Source organism: Sphaeramia orbicularis, chromosome 18, assembly GCF_902148855.1.
Source record: "Sphaeramia orbicularis chromosome 18, fSphaOr1.1, whole genome shotgun sequence".
Lineage (NCBI taxonomy): Eukaryota > Metazoa > Chordata > Actinopteri > Kurtiformes > Apogonidae > Sphaeramia > Sphaeramia orbicularis.
This window is the reverse complement of record NC_043974.1, coordinates 4,375,648-4,402,092: the sequence shown is the minus strand read 5'-3', so window position 1 is coordinate 4,402,092 and position 26,445 is coordinate 4,375,648. Positions and strand designations below refer to the sequence as shown.

At 35.2% G+C, this 26,445-nt stretch overlaps 1 protein-coding gene across 3 annotated transcripts in view; it reads left to right on the top strand.

The window, feature by feature from the left end:
- The first annotated feature begins 88 nt into the window (after positions 1 to 88).
- LOC115438513 (uncharacterized) overlaps positions 89 to 26,445 on the top strand; it is a 45,561-nt gene continuing 19,204 nt past the window's right edge. The window contains exons 1-6 of one of the 3 annotated variants that reach the window (XR_003938089.1): positions 89 to 175; positions 10,606 to 10,971; positions 12,802 to 12,894; positions 13,024 to 13,130; positions 13,236 to 13,381; positions 14,209 to 14,966. Coding sequence is in view for 1 of the 3 variants with exons in the window: in XM_030162169.1 (XP_030018029.1) it covers positions 9,072 to 9,165 (94 nt within the window). In the remaining 2 variants the exon portion in view is untranslated. Of the gene's footprint in view, positions 176 to 9,014; positions 9,166 to 10,605; positions 10,972 to 12,801; positions 12,895 to 13,023; positions 13,131 to 13,235; positions 13,382 to 14,208; positions 14,967 to 26,445 lie in introns of those variants that run through there. The other 2 variants (XR_003938088.1, XM_030162169.1) reach the window with 2 other exon arrangements.

Below are 26,445 nucleotides of genomic sequence, written 5' to 3'. Positions count from 1 at the left end.
TTTGTGTCGGAAACTTTTGGAAGCCACAGCTCATATATTTGAAAATATATAACGTCATCTTATTAAATGGATGTGTGGGTAAACGAAGGAAAATCTGAAATAACCGAAGAAATCCCGCAGCGATTTTTTTTTACCTCCGCCAAGGAACGAACAGCGGAGGTTATGTTTTCATCAGGTTTGTTTGTTTGTTTGTCTGTCTGTCTGTCTGTCTGTCTGTCTGTCTGTCTGTTAGGGGGGACTGATCTGGAGAATCCGTCCCCTCTCTCCAGTGTTTTTCTAGTTTAACTACGGAACTTCCCTGAGAATAGTAACATGTTTACATTTTCATCGTCTTTACAGTAACACAGTGGAATGTTTCCACTCATTGCTCAATTAATCGTAAACACGGTGAAGTAATGGCTAATTCGGGGAACGTTTTGTGACATTATCGTGTCGCATTAATGAATATAAGCTAAAATATGACTTCGGCTCGGACCATGAACCGAGTTCTGCCTTCAAATCCACATCTTGTCTGACAGGATCTGCTTCCGCCTTCTGAAACACACTAAACCAATGTCTGGGACTACACGCCACACAGAAATATAGTTATAATAAGAATAGAAATAATAAAAACCGCTAACTCTGTTTTTTTTTCTTTAAAATCGCTTCCTCTTTCTGGTCAGAAAATTCGGTTACGTCAAATACAGGAAGTTAGGACCTGGGAGTACTGCTTTATTTACGTAACCAAGGAGACAGTGCGTCACCAACTCGGACCAATCAAAGGCCGTTTCTAGGCAAAACAATAACAAATACACGTGCACTACAGACCTCATGGAATCTTTTTGTCCATAATTGCCAGCGATTAGATCTAAATATTTATGTCCCATTTCATCATATTTTTTTTTATCTTAATGAACTTTAACTGAAATAACACTTTATCGCTTTTTATTGCTCCATGTGCAAATGATGACATAAGACATAAGCTGCAAAATGAAAAATAAGAACAGTAATATAGATGCAAATTAGGAATGAACGTGAAAAACGTCCATGGACAGTGCTCACAGTATGCCCAATGTGAGTCCTCCCTGTCCTCCACATACAGGTCTGTTAGGTTCTACTCTTAAAATAACATATGTCAACACTATGAACCAGTTCAATCACCTGAAGAGACAGCATCCAAACAGTATGAGGGTCAAACTGAACTAAAAGAACAGCCACACCACAGCCAGAGGCAACAGGTAGAGTTAAACAAAAGCAAACAACTTTAACATAAGCATTTAATGAAGGAACTCTGTGAGAAGAGTGGCAAGTACGTTCCACATTGATCCTTTTTTTGGAGTGCTTGGATTCTTCTTCTTCTCATTTTGTTCTTCTTCCTCCATCCCAGACCACCCAGTACACTGATTACCAGTTGAAAAACCAGAGCTACCAGCCCCCTGTTCTAAGCCTGGAGGATTGGAGTGGAAACAGGCCTTTCTTCATTGATATTTTGATCTGTTTTTTTTTTGTTTTGTTTTTTTTCATGTTTATTCAAGGCAAGGCAAGGCAAGTTTATTTGTATAGCACATTTCAGCAACAAGGAAATTCAAGGTGCTTCACACAGGACATTGAAAGACCACGACAAGGGAAAAAGAAACACATTTAAAACATTATAAAGGAAACATGTAAAGGTGATTAAAAACAGCAAGTAAGAAAACAACACATAAAACCCAAAAACATAAAAACACACACATATTAAAGTAAGAGCAACAGTGCAGAGTTTTGAAGGAGAATATAAAATTTAAAAAGTAAAAAGCCTTTTAGTCAAAGGCAGCAGTGAACAGGTGAGTCTTTCACCTTGACTTAAAAGAACTCAGACTCTCAGCAAACCTGATATTTTCTGGTAGTTTGTTCCAGATATACGGAGCATAGAAACTGAATGCTGATTGTCAATGCAAAAAACAAAAAAAGGGATATTGAAAGATACCCCGAGAAAAGCACTAGGAGAATGCAGACCTCCGCAGGCAGATCAGCCCCCCCCCAACCACCACCACCAATACTGGCACAAGGAACGAATGATTACATTTGTTCCTTGTGCCAGTATCAACATTTCCTGAAAATTTCATCCAAATCCATCCATAACTTTTTGAGTTATCTTGCTAACAGACAAACAAACAGACAAACAAACATAAACATAACCTCCGCTGTTCCTTGGTGGAGGTAACAAACCCAAGCAGCCTGTTTCACTGAAATATTTTCTCCGGGATTATTGACACTTTGCACAGAATACTACAGTATTTAGGTAGCGTGTGATCATTTAAATATCTCGTGGCGGAGCCAAGTGTCCTCCTTTTTTGGAAATCAAAATATGTTCACCCAATGTTAAAATGTCCATATTTACATTTAAAACAATTGGGGGTGTTATTTATTTCAGAAAACTTAGGAAAGTATTTGCACTTAGAATTGTAAGTAAATCCTACAAGGGCGATCATCAAGTAAACTGTACTTGTGGATATACGTTTATTTTACAAACAAACCTCAGGTGATTTACCGATGATTATTAATATGGTCACTGAATTTGACTTTCTCCTTCTTTGTAAGGTTTACTTAGACTCTAACTGCTTCAAACTGAAACATGCTAATGCACCTAAAGCTAACGGCTTTTCTAGGTCATTTTAAATACTGTTATGTGTTGGTAGAACAAAGTTACGGGTGAGTGAACAATGATTGCACTTCTCGACTCCTCATATACCACACACTTATGAGACAGCAGTGATATTTATTTACATAAATGACCACACAGGGAAACCAGCCCAGACTGTCTGACAGCAGCACAGAGCGTTCAGTCCTGGAGTCAAAGTGAAACATTCCTTCCACACACTTCACCCAGATAGTGTCCCCTATAGACAGAACATGAGTCATAGAACTACAAAACATAGAACAGGAATTTCCTTTTTTTTTTTTTTTTTTTTTTTTTTTTTTTAATTTGAACAATGAACAGTTGAACAGTATATATACATAATACCAGTGACGTGCAGTCAGAGGAGGCAGGGGAGGCAGAGCGTCCCTTGTCAATCTTGAAAAGAAAAAAACTTGACTATGAAATATAATAAATGTTGATAGTTGTCAGCTGGTATGTCCCATAAACTCATTTTCCGTTCGAATCCAAAATTGTTATTATTATTTTTATTTTTTATTTTTTTTGTCAATTAGAATAGCAGAATTTCCGCATGCTCTGTTCAAATACAGGGAGGAGATGCGCCGTGAGGCAGCGCTGTGCTGTGCCTCCAGGAGAACTGTCTCCTCCCCTCATGAACTCTGCTGGTACCTGATGAAAATATTGTGTCGCTGTCCCTCTGTATATCACAGTTAAAATGCTTTCAAACACTCTGATTATATGCTCTATCCTTCCATAATCTGCATAACATATGGAATGTATCTCTGCAGTGTGTTTAGGCTCGCAGATTAATCATAAAACCGCAGTGAAAAAGTCACTAGGGGAGGCAAACAGTACCCCTGCCTCATGATAGATGGCGCCTGTGAGTCCACAGATTCATGCGCTTATAATATTCTTCGTTCTTTTTTATACACTTTAATTCACCAGGATCGGTGCATGGATTTCATGTACAAATAAAGGTAAAACCATAAACTTTTTTTTAGTTTTAGTTTGAAATGGCTCTTTTTGAAGGTTTCCTGTTGAGTTCCTGCCAGTCTACCTATGCTGACTTGATGCAGAGCCCATATACCCAGGCCATTCCTTTTGCTCACTCTCTCTATTCCAGTTTCTCAGGCCACCATATATTTGTAGATCTGGCTCTGAAAGAGTTAGTGCCTCCCCAGCCATGAACCCCACTGCACGTCACTGCATAATACAGGAACTTGCTTTTGTTATGGAAATGTTCAACTGATAACCCACACACAAAGAGGAGGAGAGAAAGTTAGAGTTAAAAGAAATAAATGCATTTATTGAGAAGTCAATCACAGAGAAACTCTGTAAGTGAAGTCTGCTTAAACAAGAGAAAACTAAAGATTATATAGAACCAACTCCAACCCCCTCAACCTATGATGTCATTCCTTACGTACATCGTACCACCCCATACTACTCCTTCTCTGCTCCGTGAAGAGGTCATGATGACCTCTTCACTCTAACCTTGCTTGGATCCTATCTGAAGTACAGGCGCCATCCTCTATCTACACATTCAGCCATCTAGGTGTTTGGGTTTTACTCAAGGCAAGAAAGAACTCCATTCCTAGGTCGGGGGTGTTACAGAGTGGTAAACATCACACATAATGAATAATGACTCAGCATTAAAAGAAGATGTATTAAACAAGAAAAGATTATATTAAAAGTATAAAAAATAAAGAGTATAAAATATATAAAATATAAAGAGTATAAAATATAAAAAGTAAATTTTTCCACCACACTTTTAACAAATATTTACAATTTGCAAGGTAGTCACCGTCACATGACACTGTAAACTATGTGAGTCACATGACTCAGCACAAACTGCCCCCATTACGATCAGTGTGGCTCACTACAATACTTTTTCTAACTTTTATTAATGGACAACACATAAGTAACATTTACACAACATTTGACATATTTTTTCTGCAGTTTAAATTGTCTATTAAACTTACTTGGTATTTCTAGGTTCATGTGCACTGACTATAACCTTTGAATATTATGTGAAAATACAGAATACAACTTACTCTTCCCACACAGTTTATTTGATACACAAATGACATATTTATTTTTACTTGAATAATTCTAGTTCTCACTAAAACTTACAATTAGAAAATAAAAATTGTGACAGTTAACCTAATAAACATTACTACACCAAAAAACCTTTTTTTTCTTCAGTGTACAGCACAAATGTTTACAGTCTGATACAAACAGATTTGGCCTTTAATGACTGTCAAGAGATTTCTTATTTTATTCAAATTATAATGATTCTTAAAGTTAAATGCATAGTTCAGACAGCTGTGAGTGACAGTGCCATCTTATTCTTGCATCATGGTACAAAATGGGGGCGCAACATATTGTTTTAGTTTTGATATAACATGATGATTTGGGAATTCTGTGATGTCATTCTGTGCCTGCTTTGTGGTTTTTGTGAAGTGTATTGGGGTTGTCCCAAAAATATCTGGGTGCAATAGTTGATTTTACATTGAAAAGTGAAAGCAATGACACTGTGACTCTGACAGAATCTGTTCAAAGAACAATTAAAAAAACTGAATGCAGGGTTATTTAGGCTCCGCTATATAGAGTATATGGAATTTATACATATTTACTAATAGATAGATAGATAGATAGATAGATAGATAGATAGATAGATAGATAGATAGATAGATAGATAGATAGATAGATAGATAGATAGATAGATAGATAGATAGGCTTTATTACAGACTCATGGTCCATGTTAAAAAGCAAACAGATAAATACAAACACAATAAAAAAAAACACATAATAAAAAACCCCTCTACACTTTCAAGAGGCAGTCATACCATGACTCACCATGACAAGGTAAAAAGGAGAAAGGACTTTGCCATGACTCAAACAGAACAGATCTTTATTGTCAAATTTTTGGAGCAATGAAAAACAGCAATAACATGCTTGTATAACGATAACCTTCAAAATAGATCACACAAGTATTATGCAGTCCCGTCTGTTCTTCCCTTTTTTTAAACTACTGTATAGTATATGAAGTGTCATACTGAGTAGACAATACAGTTTGAATGTATGTCCAGATTGCATTGTCCAAATATACCACAGACTCATAATAAAGAAATACAATTAGGTTAATGGGTCAATTCTTTGAAGTGAATAAAAAAGCTTTATTATTTGACCAGTATCGTCAAAGAACTTAGAACTTAGATTGTCATGAACTGGAACGCTATGTAACATCTTCCACTGTTGCCTGAAAGTGGTTGTTAAAATGCTTCCTTCAGTCTTTGTGTAATATTCTTCACTCCTCACTACATATTCTAAAGATAAGAGGCATGTAGTCTTAAAAAAAGTCATTCATTCATTCATTCATTTTCTGAACCCGCTTTATCCTCACTAGGGTCATGGGGGTCGCTTGGAGCCTATCCCAGCTACATAGGGGCGAAGGCGGGGTACACCCTGGACATTTCGCCAGTTCATCGCGGGGCTGACATATAATAAATATAAAAATAAATTATAAAATAATAATAAGTAGTAAAATATAAAAAAAAAAGTCATAAAAGCTAAATTCATTCAGTTCATATTTGTTCAGGTTATTCACATTTTATTGTTCAAGGATAGTTTGTTAATGTAATTTTTTTCGTAATATAATGTTTTTTTTGCTTTTTTATAAGCACAAAATAATTTATATTTTTTCATATTAAACCAAGAAGAAAATGTGCAGTCATTATTTCTAGGTTATTGTACTATTATTTTACGTCCGATCACAGTTGGTCTGTTTGTGTCCCCTGAACTAAAACACCTTTGACTCCTTTGACTCTTAGTTACTTCAGTATAATTTTTGCCCTTTGCTAATTCTTACTGTGGACCAGATTGGACCCTTGGCCGTGTTGTGCTGAATTCTGCTCCCTGCCGAAAACTGCATCCCCAGCTGTGGAAGATATGGTTTTCATTGGTATCTGTTTTTATTGTTATGTATTTTATGTGTTGTGTGTCTAAGATTTAACTTTTGAAAGTTTTATATACCTTACAGTTGGCACATTCTTTAATATTAAACAGATAAAAGACATAACTGCAATACTGTCCTCTTCATGGCTGATGTAGGAAGGGGGAGCAGTTTTCAGCAGGGTGTAGAATTCAGCACAACAGTATAAACAGTGACAACAATGACAGGTTTACAGAGTGTTTCCTGTGAAAAACAATGAAAACCGGACATTTTCACGAATTTATAAAAATCTCCTGGACACTCTAAAAAGAGGACATGTCCGGGCAAAGGAGGACTGGTTTAGTCATTATAAGATAGAATAATCCACGTGCTTCTAGAACGTGGCAACAGAAAAACACAACAAACACGTCACCACATCCTCGTGATTGGTTTATTTTCCATGATGTCATTTAAAGGAGCGGTATTACTGCTTGCTGCAGAACCAAAAGGGTGGAGCTGGTCCAGAAGGGTGGAGCTGTACCAGTGTCAACCCCACCCACCACCAGACTTAGCCACACCCACCAGTTCTGCAGAGGCACTTCAGAGAGCGTTCTCCAGTCTGTTCATGTACACAGCTGCATTAAGATACAGGCGATTAGTGAAAGACTGGGATTCAGGATGTTAGTGAATTAATTTCAATTATATCATATTAATGACTGTTCTAACATCTGGCCTAAATTATGCAGTTAAATATATGGAAGTGTGCGGATTCCTAGTCTGTGAACTGTTCATATGGGATTATTGTCTGTGCATTGAACCAAAATCACACAGTCCACAGTGTTAAAGGACATTAGTCTGCTCTGGCTCTCAGCTCTGTCACCTGTCGATAGTTTTAATAGATACTCACTCTTTTCATCATTCAGTCAGATAGTGCAGTGTGTATTAATGTATGAAGGAGGTGTTTACAGACCCAGTCCCTCCTCCTGTGTTATGTGATGTTATGTAGTGGAGCAGGACAGATATTAAAGATGTTTGGTACTGATGCAGGTGACCAAGGTACGATTCAAAACTGGATTTTGGCGTTTTCCATTTCGTATTTATACACACAGTAGGACAGATGGACGAAGACATTTTCCCATGCTCTGGTTCCCCTTCTGTCGTCTGGGAATAACCATCAGAACCCCTGCTCCAGATATAGGAGGTACTGAAGTAGATTCACCCAATCAATATTATTATTAAACTAATAATAATAACTGTTTGTTATTATTTTTATCATTATGTATTCTGGATTCAGTATGTCTGAGGTACTGGTACCTGTTTTAGAAACGGTATTTGTGAAAGAGAAATGACAACTGAAGTAATTTTGTAACCTTGGATCTTGTGTCTTAATTGTTCCTCATCATCATATTTTCAGTGGTCTCCTCCAAGACCCCATGTATTAGACACAAGGGGTTGGAACTGTTTGATGAATATGGAAATGATGTGGATCAAGTGCTATGGCCTTCGCAGTCTGCAGAGCACAACCAATTTTATCTATCTATCTATCTATCTATCTATCTATCTATCTATCTATCTATCTATCTATCTATCTATCTATCTATCTATCTATCTATCTATCTATCTATCTATCTATCTATCTATCTAATCTATCTATCTATCTATCTATCTATCTATCTATCTATCTATCTATCTATCTATCTATCTATCTATCTATCTATCTATCTATCTATCTATCTATCTATCTATCTATCTATCTATCTATCTATTTATAGAAAAACACACTTCATCAGAGTAAGGCAGAGTTGGTCTGTTCACCAGCACAGCCTCTGGATTACACTGGTCTACAAGGAAAATGCTTCCAGAATAAAAGTAATGAAATTTTACCGCATGAGAGTCACTGATAAAGAAAAATCAAGTCAAAAATGTTGGTTGGCTGAACTTTCCAAGTACAGCCTTGGGTCAAAATGTGCAACTCAAGAATTAACGAGAGAATGGGTTTGACTCAAAAGGAATATTTGTCTCAGAGCAACAAGATCTACTTCAAAACACTGTCTGCACATTAGAATACATTCACTTTACAGGTTCTATTTAGTGGAAGATTTGTAAAACTATTATAGAAATGTACATAAACCAATATATATGTGTAATAACACTCAATCATATACCTTGAAAACATCAGCAAACTGGCACTTTTGTCATTTATTTTCCAATTAATCTTATTAAAATACGTAACATTTAGCACATTTAATGTCTGAAGCAAATCATTTTTAAAAAGTTGTGGACCAGTGTTATCTAATCTCCCGCTGTCCTGAGTGTGTTAGCTCTGGAAGTTTATGAATGGGCGAGACTGAACAGGGGGAGGGGTTTTAAATGTGCGTCACAGATACTGGGGAATCACTCAGTATCAGTGACGCCCATTGCAGGGAACACCCTCTGTAAAGGAGGGGTTGTTAAATTCTAGCTCCAGTCAGACTGGTTCTCAGTTCAGACACACACCTTCTGCTGTGGACTTCAGTGTTTGTCATGGTCCAGGTCCGTTTGGCTGCTTTTACTTCTGTGTGCTGGTTCTGGATCCTCATAAACTGTCTGAGTTTGGTCTTCTTCTCTCCTGTCAGAGGTAAGCACATCTGTGAAGGCTGATGTTTACTGCTTTCTTTCCGGGTTTAACTGAACATACACTACTGTTCTGTCTGAACACAGGTACAGTTCATGTGTTTCTTTTCGCTGTGAATTGACCTCTTATTTGATTATTTGATATTTTATTTGACTTGTTTGATTCTAATCAGAGCTCGAATGTTTGTATTCACACATTAAAAAGTTCAGACTTTCCGGGGGTTCGAACTCTGGTCTTTTTTAAACGAACCCTTTGTGTAGTTTGTCTCTCAGATCTTAGGTGGTTTTTCTTTAGTTTCTCCAGTTTTCAGTTTTGATTATCTTCACTGCATCTGGGTTTATCCCAGAGGTTCAATGACTCATACTGAGTCAGAGTCAGTGTCTATTGTATGAGTACTTTAAGCCTGTGTATACATGGTTATTTATAGACAGGAATATTTCCCACCTGTGTTTTATTTCCGTACACCTACGTCGTTCACACCATATGATTTTCAGAAAACTTTTCCTCTGTGGGTCTGCTCCATCCTACCTTCTGACACGCGTCAGTCGGAAAACTACAGATACTTCTGATCTTTGTTCTCAGGATCTTTTCTTTTTGTCTGTTCCTAAAGTTAGAACTAAACAGGTTAAAAACTCACATGGAACAAACTACAAAAACACAAAAAGACCTGAAACTTACAGATCTGGTTTCACTGGACACTTTGAAGAGGATGTTGTATGACTTAGAGATGGAGACATCTGACTGTAGATGTTTGGTCTGATGCACTTTATCTTCATCTCATGGGCACTTTTAGCAAATTTGACTTTGGAAGGTTTGACTTGATTTTTTTTATTTTTTTTTTGATGTATTGAAAGCTTGTGTCTGTTTGAAAGTCTTTAATGTCCTGCTGCCTGTCTGGGCCAGGACACTCTTGGAAAATATATTTTTAATCTCAATGAGGTTTTCCTGGTTAAATAAAGGTAATAAAATAAACATAATCTACACTAACCCATTGTCATTAGCCTAATGTGTAACCTTCATGTGGATGAAAGTAATTCTGTTATTACAAAGGATCTGACGATTTTCATAATGTTCATATGAAAATTAATACAAAATAAAAACAGCAGGAGAATGAAAGTATCTAATATTAATATGTATCTGCTTCTGTTTACCCATAGCAGGCACACAGTAGTCCACTAGGCTCTGTCTGCACTGTGGAAAAAGTCATTAAAACTGTATTTTCATTATTTTGGCTAAAGTGCTTCTACTGTACGTGGGTGCTATGACCAAGCTTTATTACAGGAAGGGAAAGTCTTTCCTGTGTGCTTCTGATATTTGTAAAACCTTCCTGAAACTGGAAGGAAATAAGTTTCAAATTTCCAGTTGAAATGATTCTTCCTGCAAATCATCCGTCACAGTTCCACAGACGTTCCTATGAGGTTCTAACAGCTGTCTGTTTCCCAGGTCAGATCCAGGTCCTCAGTCCACATGAGCCAGTCAGAGCTGCTCCAGGGGAGGACGCTGTCCTGAAGTGCCTCGTGGATCCTAAATTTGACATTGGGGGTAAGACGGTGGAGTGGTCCAAGTTGGACCTGAAGGTGAACCCGGCGGACCCATCGTATGTGTACCTGTACCGAAACCGACGTGAAGACGTGCTCCTGATGTTCCCGTCGTATGTTGGGAGAACGAAGCTCTTCACTGAGGCTCTCAAAGATGGGAACATACTGCTCCTGATCAAGAATGTCACACTGGCAGATAACGGACAATACAGATGTTTCATCCCAGACTTAAAGAGCACCTCCCGACAGTCTACTGTGACGCTTGTTGTTGGTGAGTCTGTTTGTTTACATGTGAAAACTGAATGGTCCTTCTGTCAGCTTATTCATATGAGGACTCTTACAGGACGCCAGGCCTAAATGTTCTGAAAATACAGTCAGTGGTGTGCACAAATATTACAACACTTATCAAAGCTTAAGAAACTGGTGTTTTGTTTTGTTTTTTTCCCAGAGCTTGAATTTCCCTTTTTTGCCACTGCAAAAGGTAAAGGGACTGAGAATATTTCACCTACAAATGTATCAGTCCAGTCCTTTTTTTTACATTTTACTTTAATATTTAATGTGGCCCCTGTAATGGAATTTTCTCTTCTTTATCTAATTCCCTTCTCTGTTCTCATATCCTTTCCTGAAAACTCTCCCCCACTGCCTGATAACTTTCCCATATCCTTACCCAAACCCCCCTGTCACTCAATCCAAAGGCCCATTGAAGAGACTGGAGGTGTTACTTGCAAATGGGTTCCCCCTATAAAAGGTGGATCTTGTGAAAAGCTCTTTGTCTTTTCTTCACAATCGCCGCTCATGTGCAGAACTGACTTTTCTTGACAAAGAAATAAAATCTTGTTGGCCAGCAGATGTCTCTATTTCATTATTTACCAGCAGCAGAGAGAAATTTCCATAACACCCCCCCTTGGCAACAAGCTAAGGAAACTCTGAGGGAACTCTGAGGGAACTCTGAGGGAACTCTGAGGAATGAGCTTCTGAGAGCGTGGAGTGACACTGGGGTTGAAACTCTCAGAAAATACATTGACACAATGCCAGAAAGATGCGCTGTTGTGATTGTTTCCAAGGGGGGGGGGGGGGGGGGGGGGGCACGACACACTATATATTAGAGTAAAATGTAAAAAAAAAAAAAAAAAAAAGGGCTGGACTGATACATTTGTAGGTGAAATATTCTCGGTACCATTGCCTTTACCTTTTGCAATGGCAAAAAAAGTGAAGTTCAGGCTTTGGGAAAAAATAAACCACCAGTTTCTTAAGATTTGACAAGTGTTGTAATATTTTTGCACACCACTTTATATTTGCATTTATATGAAAATATAACCCACAGCACATTATAAACAGGGTTGGTACTGGTGTTTGAAACCCTTGAAAATGCTTGAATTTCAATGTTGTGTGTTCAGTGTCTGAAAGTGCTTGAATTTTAGTTGAAGTACTTGAAAGTGCTTGCAATTCTTACTCTGACGTGCGATTTATTTAGTCATTTTTAATATTAACTCTACCAGGTTAGATGTCAGGCCAAAGCTACTTACAGAAAGGTGATACATTTTGAAAAATAAACGTTTTTGATGAAAAAGAAAATTCCCAGGTGCTCTCAGGTCGACTCCTGGTACATTTTTATCCTAATCTTTGGCTCGGTGTGAGTGTATCTGAACGCCAAGTGGCTTCTCTTCTTTTTTTTGGATAAAACGTTGTTCTTCTTTAATTTTTAAACTTTTTACAGATGTTTATAGTTTAATACAAAGTACATCATTGTGATAAAAAGTGAAGAAAAAATAATCATGAGTATATGTATTCCTGTAGATGTGTATTTGACTCCAGCGATAAGGTGCTGGAAAAATGTGAAAATGACCCTTAAATGTGCTTGAAAATTGCTTAAGTTTGACCTTGAAAAATGTGTATGAACGCTGTATAAAGTTTTTTTTAACATGACAAATGAAAATAGGAAAGTAATGTCCTGTTATTTTACATACATTCACTAGCCCAGCAACATTAATGTTAAAAACTACCCATGATGCAATACTCTCTGACTACCATTTGTAATGCTGATCTTCTATTTTATTATGAGTTTGTTCTAATTCACCGTGGAACTTTTGTATTTTTCCAGATCCAAACTATGCTAAAATGACCACAACAGAGATGCCACTGGAACCGAGCAGTTTCCAGACTGTAGAACCGATCACAGACACACCTGGAAAAGGTAAAAGGAAAAAAAAAAGTGACAACATGCCACATTTCTGAGGTTATGTGTATTCCAATGCTGCTTTATTCCAGTTATTGTAAATTTGTGCCGAACTTTAATTTATGCCTTTTTTTTGCCCTCCATCAGGTCAACGGCATCATCTGATACCTATCGTCATACTTGCTACTTTACTAATCCTGGTGTTCGGTGTTGGACCACTTGGATACTTATTTCTTCAGATGAAACACCAAACTGTAAGTCAGAAGAGATCTTGTGAAAAATCAGTCAATACCTGTAGCATTTGTAGGACCAGATTTTTTGTGGGGATTTAACGTGACTTTTTAAATCTGTCCCAACAGTGTCATCACATTGCACAAATCCATGCCTAGGTGCCTTGCTCAACCTGACTTTGCCAGTTGATGTTAAGAGACTGAGGAGTCGAACTAGCAACCTCTCCATCTGCAGGCGGACTGTGGTGGATCAGTAGACCGCAGCAGAAATAAATGTAAGTCAAATGTAGATAGAAACTGTGAACCGACGTCTTAAGACACAGGTGTCAAACATGCGGCCCGGGGGCCAAATCCGGCCCGCTAAAGGATCCAGTCTGGCCCGTAGGATGGATTTGTGAAATACAGAAATTACACTGAAGATATTAACAATTGCGGATGTCAAAATCATTTTAATTCAGATTCCACATACAGATGCAAAATTAGATATCAAGTAGGTCAGACCAGTAAAATACTATCATATTAATATAATGAAAACAGCAAATTTTCTCTTTGTTTTAGTGTAAAAAAGTAAAATTACGTGAAAATGTTTATATTAAAAAACTAATTTTCCCAAAAATGTGAATAACCTAAAATGTCTTAAGGCAAGTGAATGCAATTTTACCAAAATTCTGCCTGTTATTAAATGTTTTGTGTATTTGTAATTGTAATGTACGTTGTAATGCACATGTGTAAAGGATAAACTAATAATCTGAGGCAGAATATTGTTAAAATTGCAGTTGTTTTTCTTAAGATGTTTCCAGTAGTTCATGTTATTCAGATTTTTGTAGATGTTAACATTATCATGATTTAATTGTACTTTTTTCACTGTTATTATTTTACTGGTCCGGCCCACTGCAGATCATATCAGGCTGAATGTGGACCTGAACTAAAATGAGTTTGACACCCCTGTCTTAAGATGTGACTCATATTTCAGTTTTATCAGTTGAAGTAAGTCAGGATGCATTTTTCGTATCACATTTCATATCATGTGTATGTCTCAGAGTTGTTGTTTTTTTTGTCCGTGTTTAACAGATGTGTGACTGGTGCTGTTTTCTGTCCACAGCTCACCTTTCTGTTCCTGGCTGCGTCCACCACCAGAGGCCGGCAGATTCCCAAACTAAAACAGACTCCTTTTGAAGTCCACCTGGATTTAAATTGAATTCTCCTTCAGCTTGTTTTGGCTTCCAGTCTGGAGAAGGAACTGTGCCAGACCCTGCAGTCCCCCTGTAGTTAAAGGGATCGGCCAAGAACTGCAATGAACATTAGCCTTTTGGTTTTTCAGGGAAGAGATGAAGATCACCGTGGTTGCAGGTCTGCCACGACTGTAGATCATAATTTCTGTTTCGGCCTTGATTGTTGAGGATGTTCCAACGTGTAACCACAGATATCCATAAGATTTCCGTGGATTTTTGGCCTTGATGTTCTTAAAACTCCAGGCGAGTATATTTATTTATTTATTTAAAGACTGTAAAATCAGAGACAGTGCTTTTATTTTAGCTCCAGTCTTTTTTTTTTTTTCTTTTACAGTGTAAAAGATTAGTTCCTACTGGAGCAGCTCAGGCAGCTCTGTCATCCAAATTGGACCTTTAGGTGATAACATGAAGGACTCTTATTGCATAGTGCAGTCTTCTTCTTTTATTTATGTTTGTGAAATAAACCCAGGATTTCATCGTCACAAGAGATTCCAACTGAAGTGTCTACATCACAGGTGTCAAACATGTGTCCCGGGGTCCAAAACCGGCCCACCAAAGGTTCCAATCTGGCCCGTGGGATGAGTTTACAAAGTGCAGAAGATATTAACAGTCAAGGGCGTCAAACTGGAAAATAACAGCATAATAACCTAGAACACAGGTGTCAAACATGCGTTCCGGGGTCCAAAACCGGCCCACCAAAGGTTCCAATCCGGCCCGCGGGATGAATTTGTGAAATGGAAAAATTATTCTGAAGATATTAACAATCAGTGGTGTCAAAATCATTTTAATTCAGCTTCCACATACAGACACATACAGAACAATTAGATTTCAAGTGGGTCAGAACCAGTAAAATATTATCAGAAGAACCTATAAATAATGACAACCCCGAATTTTCTCTTTGGGTTTTTGGTGTAAAAAAAGTAAAATTACATGAAAATGTTTACATTACCAAACTATACTCTTACAAAAAATGTGAATAACCTGAACAAACGGAAATGTCTTAAGAAAAGTAAACGCAATTTTACCAATATTCTGCCTGTTCCTAAATGTTTTGTGCGATTGTAATGCACATGTGTAAATGATAAACTGATAAAACGAGGCATAATATTGTTAAAATTACACTTGTTTTTCTTAAGACAATTCAAATTGTTTATGTTATTCAGATTTTTAAGGACATTTTGTGAATGTAAACCTGATCATAATAGGATTTTCCTTTTTTCACTGTTATCATTTTACTGGTCCGGCCCACTGCAGATCAGATTGGGCTGAATGTGGAACTGAACTAAAATGAGTTTGACACCCCTGAATTACATGATCAAAAACAAATTAATTTTAGCAAAAAAAAAAAAAAAGTCTGTTTAGAACGTTTGTGATATTACAATGGGGTCACGAGCCCAAAAAGGTTGGAAACCACTGGGTTATTGTGTTGATTATTTTACTGGTCTGGCCCACTTCAGACCACATTGAGCTGAATTACGCCCCCGAACTTAAATGGGTTTGACACCCCTGACCTAGAAATAATAACTCCAGATGTTCTGCTTGGTTTCATGTGAAAAAAATAATATGACATCATGCCTTTAAATAATGACAACACTAGTTTTTTCTCTTTGAGTTACTGCAAAGAACATTAAATTCTGATCTCCTTTAATAATAAAACGTCAATAACCTGAACAAATATGAACAACCTGAAATGTCTAAAGAAAAATCAGTGTAATTTGAACAATATTCTGCCTTTTTTGTGTCTTGGTAGATCTGATCTGTAATGCACATGGATTAATCATAAATTGAGGCAGAATATGGATCAGATTTTTCTTATTATTCTTCTTATTTTTCTTCATAAATTTCAGTTTTTTCAGCTTATTCACATCTTTTTTGTTTGGATAGTTTGTAAAATGTAAATGTTTTCATAATTTAATGTTATTTTTTGCATATAAAAAATTTGGAGTTGTCATTATTTATAGGTTATTATGCTATTATTTGACTGGTCCGACCCACTGCAGATCAAACTGAGCTGAATGTGGAACCTGAAAGAAACTGAGTTTGACACCCCTGCTTTAGGCGATAACACGAAGGAATCTTATTGCATCCGATGAGATCAAAGCATTAAATCAGCATGTCATGTTTGACAGGCACAGTTAGTTTTTGACCTTTTCTGCTGAATATGCAGGACTGTGTCAAAGTCTGAGGACACCTTTAGCTTTGTTGTTTTTCCAGGGTTGAAATGAACAGACATGTTGATTTCTCATTCATTTTTCTGCACATACAAAAAGATAAAACAGGAAATGTGTGCATAACCATAAAAGACACAAATATCTGAACTAAATGGGTTGTAAAGGGTAAAGTCACTATTTTCTGTGACCCCCCCCCCCCCCCCCAACCCCATGACAAGAAGCAGCACAAACAGTAAGAAATGTGTCGTGTGTTAAATGAAACCTGGTATAAAACATCACAAAGTTTACAAAATCTCATATTTATTCAATTCAAATATGATTTGATTTGATATTGTCTGAACAAAAGGGTTTAAGACATATGAAGTATAAACGGGTGTCACACTAAATACAACCACTTTGGTTTATCATCACAGTCTGGGCCAAAAAAAGTGAAGTACAGAAATTCACTTCTTACCAAATATGCTATTCCTAAAAAAAGTACATTTTTACCCTGACACTTTGAATGTATGGACTACTTTAGAGGTCAACTCAGTTTATGGAAGCTATAAGAAAAGTACCATCCAAGATGTTCTTTTTTTTTTTTTTGTTACTTATTCAGGGTTCATACAGGTGCTTGAAATCCTTGATTTTCAATGTTGTGTTTTTCAAAGTTTGAAAAGTGTTTGAATTTCAGTTTAAGTGCTTGCAATTCTAATTCTATGATGTGATTTATTTTTTTATTTTTCATATGAACTCTGCCAGGTTAGAGCCAAAGCTCTACCTAGAGAGAGGTGATACATTTGAAAAATAAAACCTAATATCAAAAAAGAAAATGACCAGGTGTTCTCTGGTCGACTCCAGGTACATTTTTATCTTAATCTTTGTCAGAATGTGCCTGAAGAACGCCAAGCGGCTTCCCTTTTTTGGAAAAAAAATTTGTTCTCCTGTAATTTCTTCTAATTTCTGGAAAAAATTGAAAATTACCCTTAAAAGTGCTTGAATTTAACTTTGAAAAATGTGTATGAACCCTGCTTATTATCCTCTGAACCCCATCTAACTCACTTTTGTCCACTGTGATGTTCTTTTGGAGAACATTTAGCAGAGTTCCATCTGCAGATCCAGAGGAAGAACAGCAGATTAGCACTTTTTGTGTTGTGTATTTTCAGACAAACTGAACGTTCTGAACACGTAGATGATGTTTCACTACTGCACTACCCACTGTATAAGCTGGACTCTTATGTCATGTCTTAAATGGACGTTCTGGTTTAGTTCTCCCACTCCCTTATCATCAGCTGTCAGTTCCTTTGAGCAGGGCACCGATGCATGTATTTAATCAACTTATTTCTTTCTAACATATACCAGTGGGATGATGTCACATAATGAATAAAAGTTTCAGAGTTGTACTGGTGTGTTTTAATGTTCCTTGCATGTCAGTATTATTTTGCATTCAGTGTTCTTCAAATACCTGTTGCAGGGTTTGTACAGGTGCTTGAAATCCTTGAAAATGCTTGAGTTTCAATATTGTGTTTTCAAGGTTTGAAAAGTGCTTGAATTTTAGTTTAGGTGCTTGTAATTATCACTCTGTTACGTGATTTCTTTATTTATTTTTAATATGAACTCTGCCAGGTTAGAGGTCAAGTCAAAGCTACAACAGAGACGTGATACATTTGAAAAATAAAACTTTATATCATGTGTTCTCAGGTCGACTCTAGGTAAATGTTTTATCTTAACCTTTGTCTCGGTGCGAGTATGACTGAAGAACGCCAAGTGGCTTCCCTTTTTTTTTTTTTTTTTGATAAAACTTTGTGTTCTTTCATCTGTAAACTTTTCACTATAATGAAACATAATTTTAGATGTTTATACATAATACAATGTACATTATCCTGATGAAAAGTGGAAAAAATAATCATGAGTATATGTATTCCTGTGGATATGTATTCGACCCCAGTGATACATTTGAAAATAACCCTTAAAAGTGCTTGAAATGGGCTTGAATTTGACCTTGAAAAATGTGCTGTTAAAGTGTGCTGATGATGTTTGTCATGAACACAAAGCTGCTTTGAGGATTAAAAGTCACATGACATGAAATCCAGTGGTTTGTCAAATCTTATTTTCACACATTAACAACATTCAGACTTTTTTCTTTCTGTCTACATGAAGGTGATGTTTGGTGGCAACGTGTCATTCTCTGGGTACATTTAATCTCAGATGTGAAATCAGATGAACTTGTGATTCATAAGAACAGTAAAAGTAAGTGCAATAGAGAATGTGCAGTAACAGGTGCAATAGTGACCCCTTCATCGCGCAATATAGATTTTTTTACCTTTACTAACTTATTTATTTATTTATTTATTTATTTATTTTAGTGCAGTTTTTAATATTTTATCATATATATGGGTTGCTTTTAGTTAGTGTTTTTAATTTTTTTATTTTTTTCTGTGTTTTATTTCGTGCTGTGCATTTTGCAGTTTTGTTCTATAACAGCATCTGGGATGTTTTTACTGAATGAATATTAATAAATCTGAATCTAAAGTTCAGATTTGCTGATGTTATAGATGGATTGTTGGGTTAGAAGTGTTGAGCTAAAATTCTGTAAATGATTGGATTAGAATCCACTTTTTTCATGTGGAACCCTCACTTTAGGTAGGGCTCATTTGGACGTGGCAACACTTCATCCATTCAAGACTCAAAAAGTTCTATTTTTTATCACATATAGTTATTTTAAATTGTATTAAGGTTAGTTAGTTTAGTTTTGAGCACATAAAATCATCAGATAACAAAGAACAATCCAACACGGACAACCAAAATTTTCAGAAGAGTAGGAAAAAGTAGAACTTACAGACTCCCACCTCCTTTTGTACAAACTAATAATTAAACTGATTCAGCTTCCTTTGCTTTGTTACCACACTTTTTTTTTTTTTTTTTTACCTTTTTAAATAACACAAATCATCCATTTACAAACCATTCACATACACTTTTTTTGTCACTTCACATGCAATCAGATTTGCATTAGCAACGTTTTTTAATATAAATTATAATATTTATATGCACTTTAATTATTTACTACAAATACAATTATAAATAAATGTGATAATATCTCCTAATCATGATAGTCTGTGTTAATTAAGCAATTAATTAATCATGGGAAGAACTAATTCCTGTGTGTGTCATGTGACTAAAACAGACAGAAAAGAAAACATGGAATGAATAAAAGCACTGTTTTTATCATTTAAACATGTTAAATTAATAAATATCAGCGGTTAAATTCAACTACAATGAACTGTTTGTGTTCTTATCATTATTTTACTCATTACTTTAGTTGGATCGCACATTAACATGAACAAGAAACTGAAGAAAACAAAGCTTGATTTCATCATTCTTTTTCACGACTGTATCATTAACTATTCTTTTCTTTTTGTTTTTGGTCATTTCGGTGCCTGTTTTATTATTTTTTCCTCCGATTTTGTTCCATTTGTTGTTTTCCCCCCGTCGTTATTCATTTTTGCTCATTTTATTGATGACTTTGACTGTTTTTGTTTATTTTGTTGCTCATTTTATTCCTGTTAATAAAGCTTTTGCTTAGTGATTGTTTTATTTTACACATTAAAACTAGCCACAAGGTGGTGACAAAACATTACAATCACCATCATCACCTCAGTTATGGATCACTGTGTTTGGATTTATTCATTCTAAAAATTGACATTTTTCCCCATCTTTTTTTGTTTTAATAACTACGTTTTTTTTCCAGTTATACAACATCAAACCCTCTGGATGTTCAGACATCATGATGAGTTTGGACAAATTGTCTGTTTACTGTATTTTAGATTTACCTGAACCTGCAGATTAACTGGAACTGCAGCTAGGTAGAAATAGTGATGTTAATAGGACAGGATTTTTACCTCCGCCAAGGAGGTTATGTTTTTGCCAGGGTTTGTTTGTTTGTTTGTTTGTTTGTTTGTTTGTCTGTCCGTTAGTGTGCAACATAACTCAAAAAGTTATGGACAGATTTGGATGAAATTTTCAGGGTTTGTTGGAAATGGGATAAGGAAGAAATGATTAAATTTTGGTGGTGATCGGGGGTGGGGGGGCCCACTGATCAGCCTTGGCGGAGGTCTGCGCTCTCCGAGTGCTTCTAGTTCTTTTCTTTTTTCCCCATATCTTTTTATTTTATTTTTTACATAATTAGCAAAAATACCCATCCCAATATACCATACATGCATGCACTAATGCACCAACCCGCTTTGACGTGATACCTGGTTGCAGGTTGAATGCACATACATATACGCGTGTGCATGCACACACACTCACACACACACACACATACACCTACATACCTGTGCAAATGATTTTTAATATGCACCTATGTATCCACACCAGAACATATGTACACACACTAACAATCAAAAGTTTGGACTCATCTTCTAATTTAAATGCACTATTAAAAAAAAAAAAGAAAAAAGAAAAAAAAAAACAATAATATTCCGGCTGCAGGGGTGCCGAAAAAATGCTGTTAAATTACAGAAAATAACCATCTCATAAAAATATGGTAATTTTTCATTATTAAAATATAGTTTTTTGCCTGAACTTTACATGAGATTTTGCCTTTTTTTTTTTTTTTTTACTTTTTAGTGTTTAATAAAGAAGATTTTCATGTATTAAAACAATCAAATTACCTCTCTCTCTCTCTCTACATATGTATATATATATATATATATATAGATAGATAGATAGATAGATAGATAGATAGATAGATAGATAGATAGATAGATAGATAGATAGATAGATAGATAGATAGATAGATAGATAGATAGATAGATAGATAGATAGATAGATATAGATATATAGATATATAGATATGCGAGGGCTGTTCAATAAGTTCATGGCCTCACCCAGAACAGAACAACACAGACTGATAATTTATATTTTATTTTTCAACATAATCTCCATTTACAGCAATGCACTTGGTCCATCGATGTTCAAGCATCACTATCCCATCACGAAAGAATGTAACATCCTGTATTATAGCAACCAGTATTTCTGGGTGAGGCCATGAACTTATTGAACAGCCCTCGTAAATATATATATATATATATATATATATATATATATATATATATATATATATATATATATATACATATATATATATATATATATATATATATATATATATATATATATATATATATATACATTTTTATATATATATATATATATATATATATATATATATATATATATATATATATATATATATATATATATATATATATATATATATGTATATTTTTTTTTTTTTTTTTTTTTTTTTTTTTTAATGAGACTCAGTTGTCCAATCCACTGATAAAGACTGTATTTGGACAGTTTATCAGTGCTTATACATGTTATACATTCACAAAAATACATTTATTCAAAGTTTTTGTTGTGAAACCTCCTGTAATTACACAAGATATTTGTCAATTAACAAACAAGTCTGGTTAAACTGACAGAACTAATACTTCTTTTACGGTTAATTATCAGTAATTTTATTCCATTTTATTTTTTTTATTTTTTTTACAGTATTAAACTTTAATTTAAGAGTTTAATCTCATAAATAGAAAATAAATATTTGTGAAGTTACGATACATTTGCAAAAGTATTTTAACTGTATTTTTCTGTGAAAAAAGAAAACATTTCTTTTAAAAAATGGAAATATTTTGGTTATTCATATTTACAGTTCTTTTATGTTATTTTACATTTGACATGTAAAATCACAGTCTATTTTTGTCATTTCATTGATATTTTCCTGTATCTTAAAAATACAGGAAAAATCTGTAAAATAAACTGTGAAAATTCTGTTAAATTACAGACTTTTTTTACAGTGTGACATGAGATGGACCGCAGATCAAGGTTATTATCGTTAACGAAAACTAACGAAATGACCAGAACTAGAATTGTAAAAACATTTTTGTTAACTGAAATAAATAAAAACTATAATTAAAAGAAAAAAATGATAACTAACTGAAACTGTATTGTGTGCTTCCAAAACTAACTAAAACGTATAAAAATTGTGGCTAAAATTCCCTTCGTTTTCGTCTTGTCAATGTCAGATTGATACGAAATCAATTTATTTCACTCTAGCAATTTTAGCTAACGACACCATACGACACTTTTTGCTCCGTCACTTGTGTTCATTGCGGTTTCCAGTCGTCTTCTGGTCCCCACTCTACCTGGAAACATGGAGACTAAAGTTAGGAGAAAGCTGCAGAGTCCTGTCTGGGATTTATTTGAATATGATGACAGAAAAGAAGAGAAAAGAGACGACTAAACTAAAATTAATATTAAAACTAAGCATTTAGAAAAAAATTAAAACTAATAAAAACTAGCAAACCTGCTCTAAAAATGAATTAAAACTAACTGAATTAGAGAAAAAAAAAAGTCAAAACTAAGTAAAACTAAACTACAATGAAAAATCCAAAACTATTGGAACCTTGGTGCAGATGGCCAACCAGTGCTCAGCGTCACTGGGAACTCCTTCAAGACTTTTGGAAAATATTTTAGGTGACTACCTCATGAAGCTCATTGAGAGAATGCCAAGAATGTGCAAAGCAGTAAAAAAGCCAAATGTGTCTATTTTGAAGAATCCGAAATAAAAAACATGCTTTGAGTTATGTCACACTTTTTTAACCCCATAATTACCTCTGCCAGGAGGTACTGTGATCACTTTGCTTTGTTTGTTTGTTTTTTGTTTGTTTGTTTGTTTGTTTGTTTGTTAGCAACTTTAGGGGAAAACTCTTCCACCCATCTTTTCCAAATCTTCCCCACAGATAGGCCTAGGCCCTGGGACTAACCCATTACATTTTGGGCCAAGTAGGCCAAAGTTCAAGGTCACAGCAAGGTCACAACATCTACAATTTCCCTATCTGTCATCATTGAGCAATTTTCCAAAATTCATATAAAAATTCAAAATGACTCTGATCAGCCTCCGATTCGATCCACCTGTAGCTTAGAACAATATCTTGTATCTGGAACTAAATTGTCCACATCCACTGTGGAATGTGGACTCTGTGGACATTACATTTAACATTGAAAATCCCATTTACCACACATTTAAAATTAGAACTCAGCTAATATTAATTGGAATTTAATATAATTTGACATACACATGACTGGTACCAAGCTTCAACTTTTTCTGCTGTTTGGAACAACCTGGAAACTGTTGAATTTAAAAGAAATAGTGGACCCACACATGCACACTGTTCGGGCAGCTTGGCGGAGGTTTGCGTTCTCTGAACACTTGTTCCATATGGGACAGGCTCCAAGCGACCCCCATGACCCTAGTGAGGATGAAGCGGGTTCAGAAAATAAGTGAATGAATGAATTCCATAAGTGTTCGTTCATAGTTTTGATGGCTTCAGTGAGAATCTACAATGTAAATAGTCATGAAAATAAAGAAAAACCAGGTGAGTCCAAACATTGGACTGGTAGAGTACTCTTATCTAACCACCCATATATACATACATACATACACACGTGTATTATTAAAATACTTAAATAAAGGCGAAAACAGTGAGGTGGTAATTTAAGTAAATGACCAGAATCGATTCCATGACAAATGCCCACAACCTTAATGAAAAAAGAGACAAATGCCCACAATTTGTAGTATGGCATTATTCCAATGGGGGAACTATATGAAGCATGCAAATACTAACCCCTAACCCTAACCCCCAACCCTAACAACGTATATAATTTTGTTACAAATATAATATTATGAAATAAAGTTGTGGGCAATTGTCTCTTTTTTCATTAAGGTTGTGGGCATTTGTCTGCGCACCCCAGAATCTGTTACAACAGAATGATTACAAAAGTGTATTGTTATTATCATTATTCGTCTACATGCTTAATGATGCTGCTCTTTTATTCTTTACTAATTTAGGCTTTTTTTATCTTTGGACAAGATTTTTCTGATTGTAGAAAAGACAGTAGAAAGAGAAATAGTAAACATTAAACACACACCTGTAAGAGCTTGAATAGAAATCACACTTTAGTGCAGATTTAGGATCCATAATAAAGTGGAAAAAAATAAGTCACACAAAACTTCATACACTCTAAGAAATGATTCATGGGGTTAGTAAGTTATGCTTAAAATCAGGAGCTTTTTCTGCTTAAAAAATGAAGTTTGTTACATGTACACATTGTAATCAGTTGATAAGTTATTTTATGACGTTGGTCTAAATGAAAAATGAGGGAAACAGTCTTAACTTAGTAACATATTGATTTTGAACAGACATTTGTGCCTTTAACTTAACACAGAAGTATATTAAGTTAGTACAGTTTAAAAATCTTATAAACTTCCTCTAAAAGCTGAGAACAAAGCGGACATGCCTGGACATGTTTTGCTGACAGACCACGCCCACCACAAGAAGTGGAGGGAAGCATAGAAAAAGAAAGAAAGGAGAAACACAATTTTACACAGAACTTTACTAAACTTAAAGGCAGGGGTGTCAAACATGCGGCCCGGGGGCCAAATGCGGCCCGCCGAAGGGTCCAGTTCAGCCCCTGAGATGTTTTTGCAAAGTGCAAAAATTTCACAGTCTTGAATTAAGCAAAAAAAAAAATTAATTAGCTTGAATTAAAGAAAAAATCTTGAATTAAGCCAAAAAAAAATCTTCAATTAAGTAAAAAAATCTTCAGTTAAGCCAACAAAAATCTAGAATTAACAACTTATTTTTTTTCTTTGTTTTAGTGCAAAAAATAACATTAAATTATGAAAATATTTACATTTACAAACTATCCTGTAACGCTAAAATGTGAATAACCTGAACAAATATGAAGAACCTGAAATGTCTAAAGAAAATTAAGCACAATTTTAATAATTTTTCTGCCTGTTCCTCAGTGTTTAGTGTCTTTGTAGATCTGATCCATGATGCACATGTAGAAATGATAAGTTGAGGAATAATATTGTTAAAATTGCACTAAATTTTCTTACAGTTTTTAATTTAAATTTCAGTTTTTTCAGGGTTTTTTTTTTTTTTTTTTTTTTTTCTGGATAGTTTTTTTGCACTAAAACTAAGACAAAAATTTGGAGTTGTCATTATTTACAGGTTTATTTATGTTATTATTTTTCTGGTCCGGCCCACTTCAGATCAAATTTAGCTGAATATGGCCCCTGAACTAAAATGAGTTTGACACCCCTGCTTTAAGGCTTGATAGAATTTAGCTTTGTTTTATTCAGCTAATAACTATCAATACACACAACAAGAAATCATTTTTACACCACACTAAAGTCTTTTCCTCAGCCAGAGGTGGTAACGTTTAAGCTAGTAATGTAAGACTTTTAGCTAACTGATGTAAGAATTCCACCATAACATTAGTCTGGTTAGATTTTGTTTTATGGAAGCTGAATGGTGTTATGGTTATTAATAGGCACTGAATTTCTGCAACAGTAGTTTTAATTATTCAAGGACTGAATGATATACGTTTTGCTCCTTTCTAATTTAAAATTGTAGTATATATTGTGATGTGTTTGCCGCATTGCATTGTGGGTGTTGGGTATACTGTTGAAAATGTGTTATTTTATGTGCAGGGGTTCAGCAGGGTTGTAGTGTTGGTGTTAATTTTGAGTTAATGTGTGCATGCTCATGTTTATTGGCCTTTTTGTGTTTATTTTTGTATTTTATAGCACTGCACCATGAGTCAGAGCCATAGGCCAAACAATGTCTTTCCTGTTTATTGACAATTACATTAACAACAAATTTCTTGGTAAAGTTTATTGAGCTGATTTAGGATAATTTTGGTGTGCTGAATCCTAAAATCATATTACTTTTGCTCAATCAGGTCAACTATCTGAACTATGCTACATATTGGCTTTTTAACATTTTTGCCTACATTTATGGGCATTTTCACATAATTTGATACAAAATTCTTTCATATTTCTTGCAATAAACGAGTTCTGAAGGTTTTACTTTTGCCAATTTA